Source organism: Struthio camelus, chromosome 25 (genome assembly GCF_040807025.1).
Source record: "Struthio camelus isolate bStrCam1 chromosome 25, bStrCam1.hap1, whole genome shotgun sequence".
NCBI lineage: Eukaryota > Metazoa > Chordata > Aves > Struthioniformes > Struthionidae > Struthio > Struthio camelus.
In genome coordinates this window covers 332643-348462 of record NC_090966.1, presented here as the reverse complement: position 1 = coordinate 348462, position 15820 = coordinate 332643, and the positions used below count along the sequence as shown (strand labels likewise).

At 51.7% G+C, this 15820-nt stretch overlaps 2 protein-coding genes across 4 annotated transcripts in view; one reads left to right on the top strand and one right to left on the bottom strand.

The window, feature by feature from the left end:
- The window catches only part of MYO1D (myosin ID), a 157860-nt gene extending 148009 nt beyond the window's left edge, over positions 1 to 9851 (top strand). For 2 of the 3 annotated variants that reach the window (XM_068919001.1, XM_068919006.1), the window contains exon 22: positions 7497 to 9851. In XM_068919001.1, the coding sequence (XP_068775102.1) occupies positions 7497 to 7653 (157 nt within the window). In that variant the 3' untranslated portion in view covers positions 7654 to 9851. Of the gene's footprint in view, positions 1 to 3838; positions 4004 to 7496 lie in introns of those variants that run through there. The other variant, XM_068919005.1, reaches the window with a different exon arrangement.
- A 2422-nt stretch (positions 9852 to 12273) lies between these two features.
- CDK5R1 (cyclin dependent kinase 5 regulatory subunit 1) lies at positions 12274 to 13351 on the bottom strand. Its single transcript, XM_009685369.2, has one exon. The coding sequence runs from the start codon at positions 13307 to 13309 to the stop codon at positions 12422 to 12424; it is 888 nt and encodes a 295-aa protein (XP_009683664.2). The 5' UTR covers positions 13310 to 13351; the 3' UTR covers positions 12274 to 12421.
- Positions 13352 to 15820: the final 2469 nt, after the last annotated feature.

Sequence of the window (15820 nt, the reverse complement as noted above, 5' to 3'; positions counted from 1 at the left end):
TGGCGAGCCCAATCCTTGCAGTGGGACGTACCTTTCCCTGGAATGCAATATCCACGTTGGATTATTTACATGCAAGGCCCTCAATGTTCATTTGTGATGATGTTACTTTACAGAGTGACAACACTACCTTTGCTCGTCCTACCACCCATGCCTTCTAGCCCAAACACCCGATATCATTGTCCTGCAAGCTGCAGAAAAATGCAAGTGCTCAAATGAGATACATCTCCCCCGTCCCTATGAAGCCTGCAGAGCTGGTGTGCTTTAAACCGCCGCCTATGAGACTCTTATCCATTCAAAAAAAAAAAAAGAAGATACCTGTTGGAACTCAGATATGTAAATATTTACTACCTATGTTACCTCCAATATCTTTGTAGATCCTGCTTGTTTTTGCTTGCCTCTCTGCCACCCAGTAGCCCTGAGTTCAACAGCTTGCAGTGAGCCACAGCGGCAAGATTGCCCGTTGCCTGGAAAAGTATTTCAACCCACCTTGAAATTTTGCGGTTCATTCTCGATGCTCCTATTTGTCTCTTTGGTGCTTGTTAAGAGCTAGAGACTTGAAAGCTGCCTTTTTTTTTTAGATCACTCTAGTTTTTTTATCCTGGGTTCTTACGTGTTTTCTTCCTGCAGAATAGAGCTGCTGCTTTTCTTGGTTTTGTCTTTATAGCCTCCCTTCTTTTGTGAGCTTTTTTCATTTTCCCTTTGCTGAACCCCCTCAAATGCTGCATCCAGTGCGCAGATGAGACTGCAGCACTGACTTATACAAGGTTTACCATTTTTCCATGTTTGCCCTCCCACTCCTACTGCTGCCCAACACCTTGTTTGCAGCTGCATGTTTCGTTGAAGTCTTAACCAAGCAGTCCACAACGATGACTTTCCAGAGGAGATGCCTTGATCTAAACTCAAGAAGGATTTCATAATTTTAAAAATTCCCTCCAGAATACATCATTCTCTCTTTATTACTGCTTTATTACTGCAGTCTGTATAAATCCCTGCTTTGTAGATCCCTGTCCTGCCACCTACATGACCGATGTGGTTCCCTCTCTGGAGCACCCCAGGGTGCCAGTCAGGTACCACTGGCCCTGTGTGTCTCTGCCTCGATCTCTTAAACCTACCGCATTTCCAGTTCTAGCTCACAGCTAGAAATTACGGGTATCTCAGTGACTGGCGCTTTGCTGTGTTTTCACGTCTCGCAGAGCCTGCAAGACGTTCCGAGTCTTAAGCGTCTCATATGTTTAACCTTTTTTTAAACAATGCATGTATTTAACTTTCTGGTCTTATGCTGCTGTCTTCACAGCAACTCCCTCTGACCTTTCCCCGCTCTTTTCCTTCATTTGTTTTGCTTCCCACCACTTACGGGCTACATAGATGCTTTTGTGTTATCAACAGCGTTGACAGATGTCTGTGGCCGTTTATGTGCTACTTCACTTGTGTTTTCCCTGAGGTCCTGGATTAAATGCTCAGTCAAAACTCGAATATTTCATGGGCCAGTAGTCTGCTTCCACTTTGAGTCATCTCTTCTCTGCTGGTTTCCCTTTTGCCGGCATTTTCCCAGGTGTCTAATCGGCTCACGCTGATGTGCTCACTCTGGGCTCCGGTTCTTCCACATCCCCAGACCCCGTTCATGTGACACTTGTGCTTAACATACCCGCACACTTGCACACAGAGCAATTGCTGAGACTATTTACCATTAACTTCTTTAGTGGGTGCGAGTCAATAGATGGGGCAGTAATCTGATCAAGGCAGTTGGCATGCCATGACGGTTTGGAGCAGATGAAGGAGGAGAAGGCCCCGAATCCTGCAGAGTTCACTGAGCCATTAAATCCAAACAGCAAAAAAAGCCCCTGCACACAACCTGCTGAGATCAGGAGCTGTCACTCAGACTGCCAGGATGTTGCAAGAGAGTCTGTTTCCATCAAAAAAAAAATTATTTGCAGCTATATAACAAGACTTTAGTGGTTTCACAAAACACCAAGGCCTTCATGTGACTCTAAAGATAAATTTATCATGTGGCTCCTTGGCAGGATTGGAGCAGTGCTGGGTTTGATCCCCTCTTTCTCACAAAAACTCACTTTTTTTCTATACGCTTTTGCAGGCTGGTTTCATGCCTGAAAGCTGGGGGCTTGCATTTCTTTCCGAACAGAATCACAGCCAGCACTTGCATCTCGCTGTCTCTTCTAATGGAGCAGTTGTTAAAAATAAGTAATTTTATTTCCCAGAAGATGCCCAGCAGCAGCATTCATCACTTTGTCCTAATTGACTTTACTTTTGTCAGCGTTCAGGTTGGGTCTGGGTTTGGTGAATAGCCAAACCTGCCATAAAAAAGCTCAAAGAGGAATGATCTCAGAGGCAGAGCAGAGCTGTACTTGGGATGTATGGTTGCATTAGCACTGACAAAGTGTAGGTGGTCTCCTAAATGTATATCCCTGTATGAGAGAGAGGGCAGGAGAGTCTAGGAAGCAGGTTGAAGACTCTACGAAACTTGAGGCTAATGTTTGGAACAAATTTTCGTACGCACCTTATGGTAGGGATCAGTTTAGCCATAGCTAGAAGTTTCTCAGTCATCCTCCTGTCTGATCCGTAGGGGATGGCTCTCCTGCAGGTAGACAGATCAGCTCTGCTGGGTGCGGAGATGAAATAACAGCAAGGTGGATGAAAGCAAAAGGATGAGGCCAGCGGTCTTCTGCAGGTTGCAGAAGCTTTACAGCTCTCTTCTGAGACCTCACTGCACAGGCAGGATGGTTGAACAGAGTGGCTGACTTTGAAGTTGCTCTCAGGAAGAAAACAGGCCTGAACAAATGCAGGATCTTTGAGTTAAGTAGTTTTACTTGTATAGGATAAAAGAAGAGGTGGGCATTTGGGCTCCATGGGAGGGGGGAGGGGGTGTTGCATTTATAAGCTAATATGCAAGTCTTGCACTTGTCCACAGGCTGGAGAGGGGTGAATTCTGCGCCCAAAGCACAAGTCTTGGGAGTCAGAGAATTTGAGTTTCACTCTTCATTCTGGCACTGGTTTCTGTGATTTTGGGCATATCACTTAGCTCTCTGCGTGGCGACTGTGTCTTTGGCTGCAGAATGGTGATAAATACCTGCCTGTTGCTATTGGGGCCCAATTCAGTTCTGCCTTTGAGTCTTTAGATGACAAAACACTCAATCTTTGTTACAAAACTCAGTTATTCCTATAAAATATCCAGAAGGCCAGAAGATCGTTCTTAAATAATTAGCAAATTCAGAAATGTTCCTTATGCATTTAAATGGTTGCCAGTATTTAAGGCATTAAAGCAAGGACGGTGAACAGGCAGGGCTGAGACAAAATAAGTACAGCTGCATGTTTCCAAGCTTGAAATTTAATAGGGAAAACATTCTTCCACCTTAATTTCACCTTAATAACCTTTTCCTGAGTGAATCATCTCACTGAGACAACAAGGTGGAACAGCAAAGTACCATGGTGGGAGAGAAACATGCTGTGAAAACTCATTTAGTCCTTTAGCCAAAGCACGACCTGGAAGTGAGATTTCTCTCTGCCTTCGCTGCCATTGATGTCTTGCTCAGTTTGATCTGCAGAGCACCAGTGATCCCCCAAAGGGTATTTTCACTGCATGTTGCCCATGTCTATGGAATATGTTGTTGAACTTCCAGGATTACGGCTGGGCCATCTCCATTCCAGGCTCTTCCCAGCCCTTTGGGATCTAAATTCTGCAGGAACTTGGGAAGCATCTCCCCAGTGCTCTCTGGTAAAATCTAGTTGTATCAGTGAGATTTGGAAGGTATTTTACTTCGGTTTATTGGCTACTGCAGACAGCTGTTTTCTCCCTTTCCGTCCATAAATCATCTTACTCCAGGGCAGCCAGCATCTGTCATCTCCCCCTTTTGCCACTGCGCCAACAGATGTGATGCTGATATGATTGATGGACTGGAAACCAAGCTGACATTTCTTCCAACCTCCTCCTTACTGGCGATTGACCTACTGCAGGAGCAGCATCAAAGAGACTCAAGGTCCCAGCAGACTGAGCTGCTGGTGGAGCTGGTGGCAGCACTCAGCATTGCGCTGCCTAGCAGGGAAGACGAAGGACGGGGCTTGAAATCTCTGTTTGGGCTTGCAGAGAGGGATCGTTCTTTGAATGCTGTTCAAGAGCTGTCCTGCTCCCCAGGCAACAGGTTTTGAGGCTAAAACCTGTTCTCCCCTGGAAAAAAAAAAATCAATATGTGATCACGAGTGGATGAGTACTGCCATATTGGGTTCTAGAGAACATGAGGAGGAAGTGGAGCCCTATTTAATGGGAACTGCTGCAAGGAGCAAAAATCAGAGCTTCTCAAAGAGGAGTGTCTTCTCCAGAGCCCAGTATCCTGGAGCCAAGGGTCACTTCACATTGCCATGTACCCAAGTGGATCCTCCTGGAGATCCTGGAGAACCAGCAGGAGCTGAGACCTGGAGAGATTTAGCTTCTTGCTCAATGTCGCACAGCCTGGAGGAGCTCAAAATAGATGAAGGACCTTCTGATTTCCAGGCTTGGGTCCTTCTTGTGGCCAAGATGCAGATTAATGAGATTCCTTTTGCATGGTTGGGGCTGGCTTATTGCTGTACACAAGGGTCAATAGAGTTCGACTATTAGCAGCTACGAAACCTGCCTATCTCCTTACCTATAATTTGACGAGGGATGTGGGAGAAAGAAAGTAATTAGCACTTGTCCTTGTTAAAGACACTTTATACGAACCCTGCCTTCCAAGCACACGACGGCAGGAATCTCAGAGGCTCTTCTGTGTATATGGCTTGTTTTGCTAAGACACGGTAAAAATAGCAAACTAAGTAGGGATTTTAGCCTCAACGCACTGAGGCAACAGTAAATAAGTATTAAATACCTGGGACAACGTGAGGGCTTTAGATGCCGCTGCCCTGCCGATATCCCTCCAAACGAAACAAACAGCTCTTTTTTTTTGAGAAGCAAACATCTTAACCGTTTGGGAGCTTCCTAAACACATGGCTTATAGGCTGTGATGCTCTGCGGTAACAAAGTGAAAACGAAGGCTGTTCTGCATGAGAATCTCACAGTATTTTCCCTGATGCAGTCTCGTAGCTAAATCAGCAGGAAACCTCGTGTCTGGAGGCTAAATATGCAGACTAGAAATAGCGCGCCTCTTCCCTGGTGTAGTTGAGCATTGAGTAAGGTGGACGAGTGGGTGCCGCTGAGTCTCTAAACCACTGGATATTATTCTAAGAAATGTTGGAAGATGAGCAAGAATTTCAAGTGTAAGTCACAGGAGGGATTTCCTCAAGGCTAAATTCTTGGATGTCTATTCCCACATCCCCGAGCTGGTCGTGGCTCCAAGGGACAGAGTCACTTGCAGATGTTTCATTTCCCTGTTTCATGACGCCTGATCTTCTCTAGTGCAAAGGGCCTGTGACTGGCACTCACGCACAGGCAGCCTGAGATCATCTTGGGCTCAAGAATAACCATGTCTTTATCCCACTTCAAGGGAGTAGCAGGAATTTCTGTGCTTTATTACAACAAAAATTACCCATTATGCAAAATAGTGGCTTGTTTAATGGCCTTTAGCCAAGGGGGATGTTTTGGTCCGTCATTGCCAAACCTGTCACCTGGCAGAGCAGAGATGAGCAGCAATCTGTCCTGGTGTCCCTGGCTAGGAGTGCACCAATGAGCCACAGGCTAAATGTTTTGGATGACAGGAATTCTCTCTGGGTTCCCAGCGATGATCTTGGGTCAAGCCTGTGGTGCCAGCAGGTGAGTTTTTCATGGGACCCAGTGGAGGATTTCTCCAGGACGCACAGATCAACATTGTAAAGCTGTCCGTAACTCCCGCAGGCACTGCCTTATCTGTGATTCCCATCGAGGCCAGAGAAAACCGCAAATAAACCTTCAGCCCTGGGAGCCTCAGCTCCAGGACTGCTTGTGTGTCCACCTGAGTGAACTGAAATTGCCCCAAGTGAACGAAGCAGCTCTCTGCTTTGCCCAAGCCAGCAGCAGATGGAGACCTGCCAAGCACAATCGGAGGAGCCCCATTACACCTTTCCTCAAGATAACCCAGGTGTTTGGCTGTCTCACTCAGGGCTTGTTAATGCTTTGGGCCACCTGGGAATGGCTCTTCCAAAGAGCTGAAAGTTGTCAGAACTTTTCCCCCATTTTTTTCCCCCTTCTCTCCCTGGTACAGCAGTAAAGAGGGCCAAGGTTATGGTGATGGCATTGCGTTTCACTAGCCCTTGAGGCTGTAATCCTCAGAAATGGTTAAACTGGGGCGAGAGCTGCCCTAGCTAAAGCATCTGGAAGGGAATGAGACCCCCCCCCCCCCCCCCCCAGCACCAGCCCAAGGTGCCGTAGTGTCCGGAGAGGCGATGCCAGTGCACGCCCAGCCCCAGCAGGAGATGGGTTGGAGTCCTCACCAAGTGGCCAGCAAGGATCCTTACACCTGAACAACATTCCCTCAGATCAGAAGTGCCGCTTTAGGGTCCTCTTGGAGTAATCTGAAACATCCTTATGAGATGGAGCAGCCTGAGCTCGGCTGGGGAGCAGCTTAGAAAAAGAAAAACCTGAAGGCAAGTTGGCAAGCCATTGCCTACGCAGTAGTGCCAGCCAGCACTACCCGGGCAGGGACAGCAGGGGAGTATTTCAAAGTTGTGTTTCGAAGTATTTCAGCTACTTCAAATTCTGGATCTGCCTACTCGTCAGACCGTACCCGTCTTGGATGAGCCTGGGTTTCCTATGAGCTTCTTCTGGCGATGTTTGGGGCATCCATGAGAGCAACCGGGCAAGACCTGGCCGAGGAGGTCACCTAATGTGGATGTGGTTTGGGGAAGGGCTGGTGGCAGCATGCTGTCCCCCTGCCAGCGCAGGCTTTGTCCCTTGGCACATGGCAAAACCAGCCTCGTTCCCAGGCCCCTACTGCCGTGCGCATCTGCCAGCGTGTGTCACATGTTCCAGGCATCAATGGCAGGAGACTGAGGTTTTTAATCGCTGAATCCTTTCTCTTCTCCATGCCAGTAGCCTGCCTAGGGCATCTTCCCCTTTTTTTTTTTCTTTTTTCCCCTCTTTTCTTTTTCTTTTTTTTTTGTTTCCCTTCCTTTTCCTTTTTTTGCTGTGGAATGATTTGCTTCGCTCTTGGGAATCGCTTTTAGTATCAAAGCTGGGCAAAGGGTTAAAAAGCCGGCAAGCGAGCTGCAGCAATGCAGTTTAGTCCCAGCGTGGGTGCCTAGCCTGCGGCCAGCAGGCTGTCCATCCATCCACGGAGGGAACTCCCTCAGCATGGCACAAACAGAATAACTCCCTATAAGATTTTTTTTAGCTATTTCAGGTTTAACTTTAAATCTGCAAACAAAGAATGAGGGAAGTCATTGTCGTTATTCTAAATTTTTGGAGATAGAGGTGGTTTTGCACAGGGGCAACCTGTAACTGCATCCTGAGTGGCTCCGGGGAGGTCATGTCGCCCATCCCCGTCATCTCTCCTAACATTCTTGTTTTTCCATTTCCCCCCCCCCCTCCCCCGCAGTGAGAAACGCTCTCTGCAAGTCAGCGTCACCAACCCGGTCCAGTGCAGCCTGCATGGGCGGAAATGCACCGTCTCCGTGGAAACAAAGATCAACCAATCCCAGCCAGATTTCACCAAGCACCGGTCCGGTTTCATCCTCTGCGTGCCGGGGAATTAGCGTCCCCTCTGCCGGCGCGGAGAGCCCCAGAAAGACAGGCTAGGGCTTTGATTGCCCTCCCTGTGCCTTCAGCTTTTCATGGGGGTTAATTTAGAGATGCTCAGCTGTGACCTAGTCATGCACCTAAAAAAGATCTCTAAATTTGTCAGACCCAAATTCAAGAGAGGGTTTTTTTACTACCACATGCAACTAAAACTTAAAATAGCCAATGGCCTATATCCATCTTACAAAATAGGCCAGAATATCAGGCAATAATTCCAAAAAGAATTTATAGGTACTTACACCCTTCCCCCCCCCCCATTGATCGCTTAAGCCCTCTCCAATGTTCCTGTCTGCCTTTCTATATGTGCTTTCACAATTATGCAACCTCCACTGGAGGAACCAAAGAGACTAGGCTCAGGAAGGGAGTCTGGCAACAACGGAGGAAAACGGAGCCACCTCTGGAGAGGAGGGCTGGATTTGTGCACTGGGGAGATGCTCCGCCCTCTCCTGGCCCTGCTGGTGCTGGCGGCGGTGTGATGGCATGTGAACATGCACTGCTAAACTTGCTGCCTTCCTGCTAGGCGTGTCATTAACTCTTCGAGGAGTTGTGGTGGGAAAAGGTACACCAGCCCAAAGGAGAGTGGGATATGCTGTGCACAAGCATCCTTCCCACCCCCCCCCCCCCCGGGGCATTGCTGTTGCCTTAGTTGTTACCCTCTCTGGTGTCCTCAAAGCTGGTGAGTTTCCAGCTGGACCCAGTGGCTTTGCAGAATTTTTTTCCTCTATCCCATGTGCAGCTTCATGTTGGTCCCAGCTGTGAGGTTCAGGGAGGGCTAAGATGACATACTGGCTGGCTTCTCCGCAGGCAGGTCTCATCTCCAGGCCCTGCATAGTGGCCTTGCACCTGGAAACAGCAGGAGTCTATGGCCCGAGGCCCTTTGTTCCCTTGCTTTGCACTATTTAGACACTAACTCTGGGCAAGCCCGTCCACCAAAGAAAAGGGGCAGTAGCACAAACCCACTTGGAGATGGTGAGGCTGTTGCTTGCTATTGTAAGAGTTTTCTGGGGGGGGGGGGGGGGGGGGGGGGGGGGTCTTCCCAGCTGCGGGTGTTGGATGGTTGCGGCACAAGATGGTGTCCATCACCTTGGCTTTGTGCTGGCCGCACGTGGAGCCAATGTGTGGAGCCCGCATCTCCCCAGCTTGTATACCCTTGTACATGTCCTTCTGTGTTTATGGTAGGGCCCTGATTTGAATAGGGTTTCTTTACCATCTCCGCCTTCTCCTCTGTGCCAGCTACACTACTGAGCTTTTTATTTAATGCCAGTGAGGTGCAGAGCAGGCTGCTTCTGCGCTACCGGAGTGGAGGTGGCAGGGGACATAGGGGTTTTATATACTGCATTCTGGCACTGCTGGTCAGGTCAGGATATCCAGCCCCTTGGCCCTGACCCCAGCCTGGAGGTCCACAGGGTGAGTGCACCGTGGGGCCCTCCCGGCTCCAGTCTTGTTGGCAACCATGAAGTGGTTTTTTTTTTTTTAGGGCTCAGAAAGTCCCAAAGAGGCACTTTGCCCAACAAACCAGTTCCTTGGAAGTAAAAAAAGGCTTCACAAAGCCATGGACAGGGCGGGAGAAGAGGGCAGGTCGCTGCAGCGCTTCTACTCAGCTGCCGCCAAAGAGGGTAACAGGGACCTTGAGCATAGAGAGGCTCCAGGGCCGTTGGTAATTGGAACAAGCTCCATCCTGCCCGTGCTCTTCACCAGGGAGCCCTGCAGTCCTCAGTCTTGGGTCCCCAGCCACCACAAGCATCCCCAGAGCATCCCCTTCGGCTGCTCACCCCTTCCCCGCTGCCTCGCTTCAGCCCAGCTCCTCCAGCAGGAGCAATGCCAATTCCCACACCATTTGCCACCTGCAGGTGTGGGGGACATCAGTGTCCCTGGAAAGCAACAGGTGGCAAGTCCTTGGCGTTTGCTGTGCCTTGCTGTTGGCGCTTCTTGCTTGGCGTAGCTAAACACCTCCCTAGTAACACTTATCCTGAGACGGCAAGGTAATGGCAGGAATTTTAAGTCGCACTTTTAGACGCTAGCCCGCCAACAAGATGGTTGGATCAAATCATGATGGACAGCAATAAACTGCGTGGTTTCAGAATTCTAACACTAAAAAATGGCAATAGTGTATGTGATGAAATGTGTCTTTATGAAATATATTATCTGTTCCTGCTCTGGTTTTATATATATATTCATATATTTTTTTTCTTTTTTTTTTCCTCCATAAATTAACTATTTCAAAACTATATTTCAATTTTAAGCCTGGGGCAATAATGCAATGAACTTTTTTTTTTTTTAAAGTAGTTCCTATTTTAATATGTAAAAGACCAGAAACCCTATTATGATGGACTTGGGTTTTTGTTTACATAATTCACTGTAATAAATAAAAGACCTATTGGTTGCATCCCACAAGGTGTAGGCCAAGTTTCTAAGGCACCACCTTGGTGAGATGCCATTCTTGAAGCAGTGGTACAGGACGAAAGTGGATTTGCCGTGTGGGGTTTGGCGCTCTTCTAACCCTCCTTTCCCAGGTCAGGCTTTGCGCTCACCTGCTGCATCAAAGCCATGAGTGAAGCAGTGAAGCCAGTGCCATTAATGCGATTAAAACCCTGGCGCAGCTGACGCATTAAACCTCGCGTTGGTCCAGGCAAATCCCATTTTCCGATGCGGCGGCTCATTCATTAGCAGCGTCTCCCTGGCGCGAGTCGCTGCAGAAAAGACTCTGCTGCAACCAGCTTCCGTGTAATGGATGGTCAGTGCATTTTTTTTTTATTTAATCAGCACAGTACAAAAATAAATAAAAATAAGGGGAGGGGATTAAATTACAGGCACACTGAGCCCCATGACACAGTCTGTCAGGTTATAAACCACACATACTTACAAACACACTATACACATACATACAAAATGAGACAAATATAAATTAATAAGTAACAATACCCACCAGTTTGGTCAACAAAGATCTACAGAAGAGATTGCACTAAAAAAAATGTACATACACATGTATAATTAGCAGATTCCAATGTACAGCAATGAAAAGCTTCAAGTGAAAAAAAAAAAAAATTAAAATGGCACATTATATCTCCCTCTCGTTTGCAAGTTTAACAACTGATGGACCAGAACTAAACTAAGAACTGTGCACACGAGGAAAAAAAAAAAAACAAAAAACAAAAAAGTTATCAGTCCCCCAGGCCTGATAAGGAAATACCAACTCAAGACTGCAGTATCGGGGGCGGGGGGGGGGGGGGTCCAGGTCTTTGTGCATGGGTGTCATTTTTACAGCCATCTCTTGTAAGGTTTTCTTTTGTTGTTTGTTTGGTTTTGTGTGTGTGTGTGTGTGTGTGTGTGTGTGTGTGTGTGTGTGTGTGTGTGTGTGTGTTTTTCCCCCTTTTTTTGAAGACAAAAAAAGTTCCCCCTTTTTTTTTCTTTTTTTCTTTTTTGCATGCGCAATACCACTGTAAAAGCAACACTGAAAGAATAAAGAAGGGTTGTTCCCCCCCCCGTAGATTAGTATTTTTCTTTTTTTCATCATCGTCCTAAAAGTATTCATATAGCAGCATGTAAATCCCTTTCCTTGCTTGCACACTCAAGTAGATCCTTTTACACAATACTTATGATCAGTGCACAATGGGAACAATACATTTCACATTGATGTAAATGATACAGTAGCGGTTATATTCCCTTAACCCCGACCCACTCGGGAAATTCGAGTCTCTCCAAGGAAAATAAATAAAGGGAATGGCGGGGAAGAGCTCCAAAGCGGATGCAGCTGGCCTGGCTGAGCGCGGTAGGCCCATGGGTGCTGTCCGGCGTGAGGGTGCAGCCAGGAGGCCCAGTGCCACGCAGCCAGCCCGGTGGGCACGCATCCCCTTGCTGGCGCCCAGAGGCCAGTGGATGGGCAGGCTGGGAATGGCTCAGATTTGGAGGGGGGGGGGGGGGGGGGCCAGCTCCAGCAGGCGCTCCCTGGGCTTTGCAGCTCCGGCAGTCTCCAGGGGAAATCACAAGACCGGCTCCGTCCTGCTTTGCACCTCGCAAGCGTAGACCTTTAGTTCACAGCTTTCTTGTTCCTTTACATTTTACATAGTGCCCGCTGCTTAAATTAACAGCGATCTACTCTAACACGGCTAAATCAACAGTGCCCCCCCCCTCCCGGCAGGTGCTTAGACCCCAGCAGCTGTAAACCTAGAGCGTTGGTTTTGAAGAAGCCTTTAGAGAATTATTATTTTTCCCATACCTGCTCTTTGTCTGCAGCCGTATTAACGCCACGACCGTCTAGCCGGGCGCTCCGTGCACGTCTGGCTTCACTCGCAGCTAAAAAAAGCCGGTGGGGGGGAGAGGGGGATCACTTGTGACCTTCAAGCCATCAAACCAAATCCCCCTGCAGCAGCAGCCCGGTGTTTGCGGCCGGAGCCGGGGCGGGCAGGCAGCGGAGGGGCGGGGGGCGCCCGCCGGGGCTGCGGGAGTCTCCGCGGGGCGGCGGCAGCGCGGGGCCGGTCCCCGCGGCCAGCAGCCGCCTTCTGCCCGTCGGCGTTTGTTGGTGTTTTTGCTTCAGAGTCGCTGGGGGACGGGGGCAGCCGGGCCCCGACGGCCGCCGCCCCGCTCCGTGGGGAGCCCGGCGGCGGTGGCAGGAGGGGGGGAGCGAAGCGCGGGGAAGGAAGGGGGGGAGGACACACAAACTGGAGGGGGTCTCGGCCACGAGAGCGTCCCCGGGGGCTGCCGCGCCGCCGCGGGGCCGGGCCCCGCTCACCGGTCGAGGCCGATGAGCAGGCGGCCCTTCTCCTCGGCGCCGCTCTCCTTCTTGAGGTCGGCGAAGACCTGCGTGAAGTAGTGCGGGTCGGCGTTGACCTGCAGCATCTTGGGGCTCATGAGGTTGATGATGGAGAGGCAGCGGTCCCAGAAGGCCTCCTTACAGCTCTCCACCAGGAAGGGCTTGAGCGGGTAGGAGATCTCGTTGCCCATGTAGGAGTAGGAGAGGTACAGGCAGGTGAGCAGCACGGCCTGCAGTTCGTGATCCGAGGCCACCTCGGCCGAGATGACGTCCCGGCACAGCATGTAGAGGAAGACCACGTTGGCCGGCGTGATGAAGCCCTGGTCCTGCCAGCCCTGCAGCAGCAGCGAGCGGTCCACGGAGCGCAGCCAGAGCACGGGGTCGGTGGGCGAGAGGTGCTTGAGGCGGTAGCAGCGGCGGCACAGGAACTCGCCGAGGCAGCGCAGCAGCTCGCTGGTGGACGCCTGCACCACGACACGGCGCGGGGTGGCGGCGGCGGCGGGCGCGGCCGGCGGCGCCTTCTGCGCCGAGGCGAGCGCGGCGGCGGCGGCGGCGGGCGGCGGCGGCGCGAAGGTGGCGAGGTTGGCGCAGGAGAGCGACTTCTTCAGGTTCTCGTTGTTGAGGTGGGTCACGTTGCTCTGGTAACCGCCGTTGGGCTGCACCTTCTTGGAGCTCTTCTTCTTGGCGGAGACGGCGGCGATGCGCTTCCAGGGCAGCACGGAGATGAGCGAGTGCCGCTTCAGGCCCTTCTCCTTGGCGTTCTTGCTGTTCTGCACCGCCGTGTAGTGCCCCACCGTGGCCGCCCCCTCCTCGAACAGCGGGGCCTTCCGGTAGCTCGGCGACAGCGACAGCACCGTGCCCATGGCGCCGGCCGACCGGCGGGCCCCGCCGCCCGCGCCCGCCCGCCCCGGCCCCGGCCCCGGCCCCGGCCCCGGCGCGGCCCCGCGCTCGCTGCCCGCTCCGCCGCCGCTCAGCGCCGCGCCTCGCCCCGCCCCGCCGCCGCGCGCGCTCCCGGCGGCGCAGTGCGCGCGCCCGCCGCCCACGGGCCGCCCCGCCCCGCGCCGCCACGTGCGCCCGCGGCACCGGCGGGGAAGGGGCGGTGCGGACACGCCCCCAAGTGCTGAGGACTCGCCCCGCCCCCTGCGACATCGGCCCCGCCCCGCCGCTGCAGCCCCGCCCCCGCCGAGGCCCCGCCCCCGCGGCGGAGAGGGACGGGCCCGGGCCCGGCGGGTCCCGGGGCCTCGCTCAGAGGGCGCCCCGGGGCGAAACCGGGCCCTGCCCGGGGCCGAACGGCCCTGCCGGCCACGGGACGGACCCTCCTCCGGGCCGCTGCCCCAGGGCCCGGGTCCCGGCCGGTCCCAGGGCGACAGCGGGACAAGAGGTGACGGTGGGCCGAGGGGGCGCGGAGGGCCAGGCAGGGCGGGCCGATGGCCGACGCCAAGGGCGGACACCGCAGCCTTCCTCTACCAGCCCCTCCCGAAACCTCGCTTTGCCCGTTATTGTGCGTTGCGTCCCATCAACGCTCAGGCTCGGCCCCTGCGACTCAAGGCAGCCGAGTCAGAAAGGCGTCGCCGAAGGGGGCGAGGGCCTGGCGGGGCGCAGGCCGCCTCCCGGCTCGGCCCCCCAGGAGCGAGGAGCGCCCCCTTCCAGCACCGGCCCCCCCAGCCAGCGCCGGTGAAAACAAACAGCCGACTGAAGGCACGCCGTGCTCAGCGCAAGCTGTAGCGACACTCAAAGGCTGTTTCAGAGCAGCACAAGTTATATAATGGCTTCTCTTGAAAAGAAAGATGCCAAAGTTTGGCGAGCCGGGGCAAGCGTTGCTCACAGCGGCCACTCTGTTACCAGCCACCTTCTAGCCCTGCTTTTTAAATACTTTGACCTCTTGAGCTATTTGGCCTTCTCTCAGTTTAGGTAACTCGTCAGCAACCCGGCAATTCAACAAGCGTCAGGACTGCTCTCCGGCAGCTTTTTGTTTGATTTTAAAAGATACTAGCCCTCTGGGGCCAGCTTCAGCTACCGGCTGACAAGCAGAGGGTTTACACGTATCCATGGCCAAAAGCCACCACTGACACAGGCTCATGGCTGTCTTTTGCTGCCTCTGTCCCCTTCCAAGAAAGCAGAAAATCCCAAGCATCTCCCGCATTGCCCTCTTCAGCTGACAGGCACAACTGCATCGTCCCAGCACGTGGGGAGCCGAGAAACCTCTGGAAAGGAGGGGGAGAAAGAGAAAAGGGCTGTCGTCGTCACCCAGTCCACCCAAAACTATCCTAAGGTGGCATCATCCAGGCAAGTAGTCTCCCTGCAGACTGGTTTGGGCCATAAGCACGTAACAAAAAAACAGATTTTCCGATAGCTCCATCTTCTAGAGCTAGAGCACCATTTTTCTCAGCACCTTTAGCTCAATGACCCCAGTTTGCACCATGAAGGCCGCACTCAGCAGCGGTAGCAACACCAAGCAGGGCTTGAAAATGTGCACTTGCGCCAAACAAGATGAGCCTGCTGAAGGGAAGCTCCATGCAAAGCCTTACAGCACAGCTGCCACGAGTGGGAAACACATAAGGGTTTTGTGACTTTATATTCTCAGCCTCGCAGGTCACCTGCGACCTGCCTCGTCATGGGCCCCTGCCAGCCCATCCTTCGGCAATCCGGATGCCCTCAATTCAGCAGACTTGAGCTCCTGTACTGGAGCAAAGCCAGCAAAAGGGAAGTGTAAACCTAGCATCGCTTCAACTGCTCTGACAAGAGCACCGAGGTAGCTGATACAGCCCTGTTTGGCCACTAAATGCCCAGCTGCATCTTTAATGTAACGTTTTGTCCGATTAGTGATTCATGCCCAGAAGCGTTGTCTGCTCCTCATAACCCAGCTTTGGAGCCGGGAAGGTTTTTGAAGGGATGGTCAAAAGGTAACTATATCCTCTTTGTAAACAGCTTTAAAGACCTCCTACCTAATGATCAGAAATAGACTGTGCAAATCTAGTCCGACTGGCACTTCTGAATCCTGTTATTACTAAGAAATCCTTTTGTGCATTAAAAATATTACACGGTCCCAAGCAGCACGAAATTTGCCTTTGTGTAAAAGCCTGCTTTTTAAGTTAAGCCTTTTGAAGTTTATGCCAAAAGGATTTAACAAGGCCTAACATTTGAGCTTTGTTGGCCCTAATTTTAATACACTTGGACTTGGAACACAGGCTCTCAGACGCCTTGGAAAATCCCAGCTTTCCTCAAACCGTTTGAATGACTAACATGCCATTAGCCCTCCTTAAACTCCCTCACCAAGCACAAGACAGCCAAGCCACATTGCAGACAGCATCACTGCAGACCTGCTGTAACTTTGTCATTCCAAGTCCAATTGTCAGCCTCTGGCAAAGAGGTCT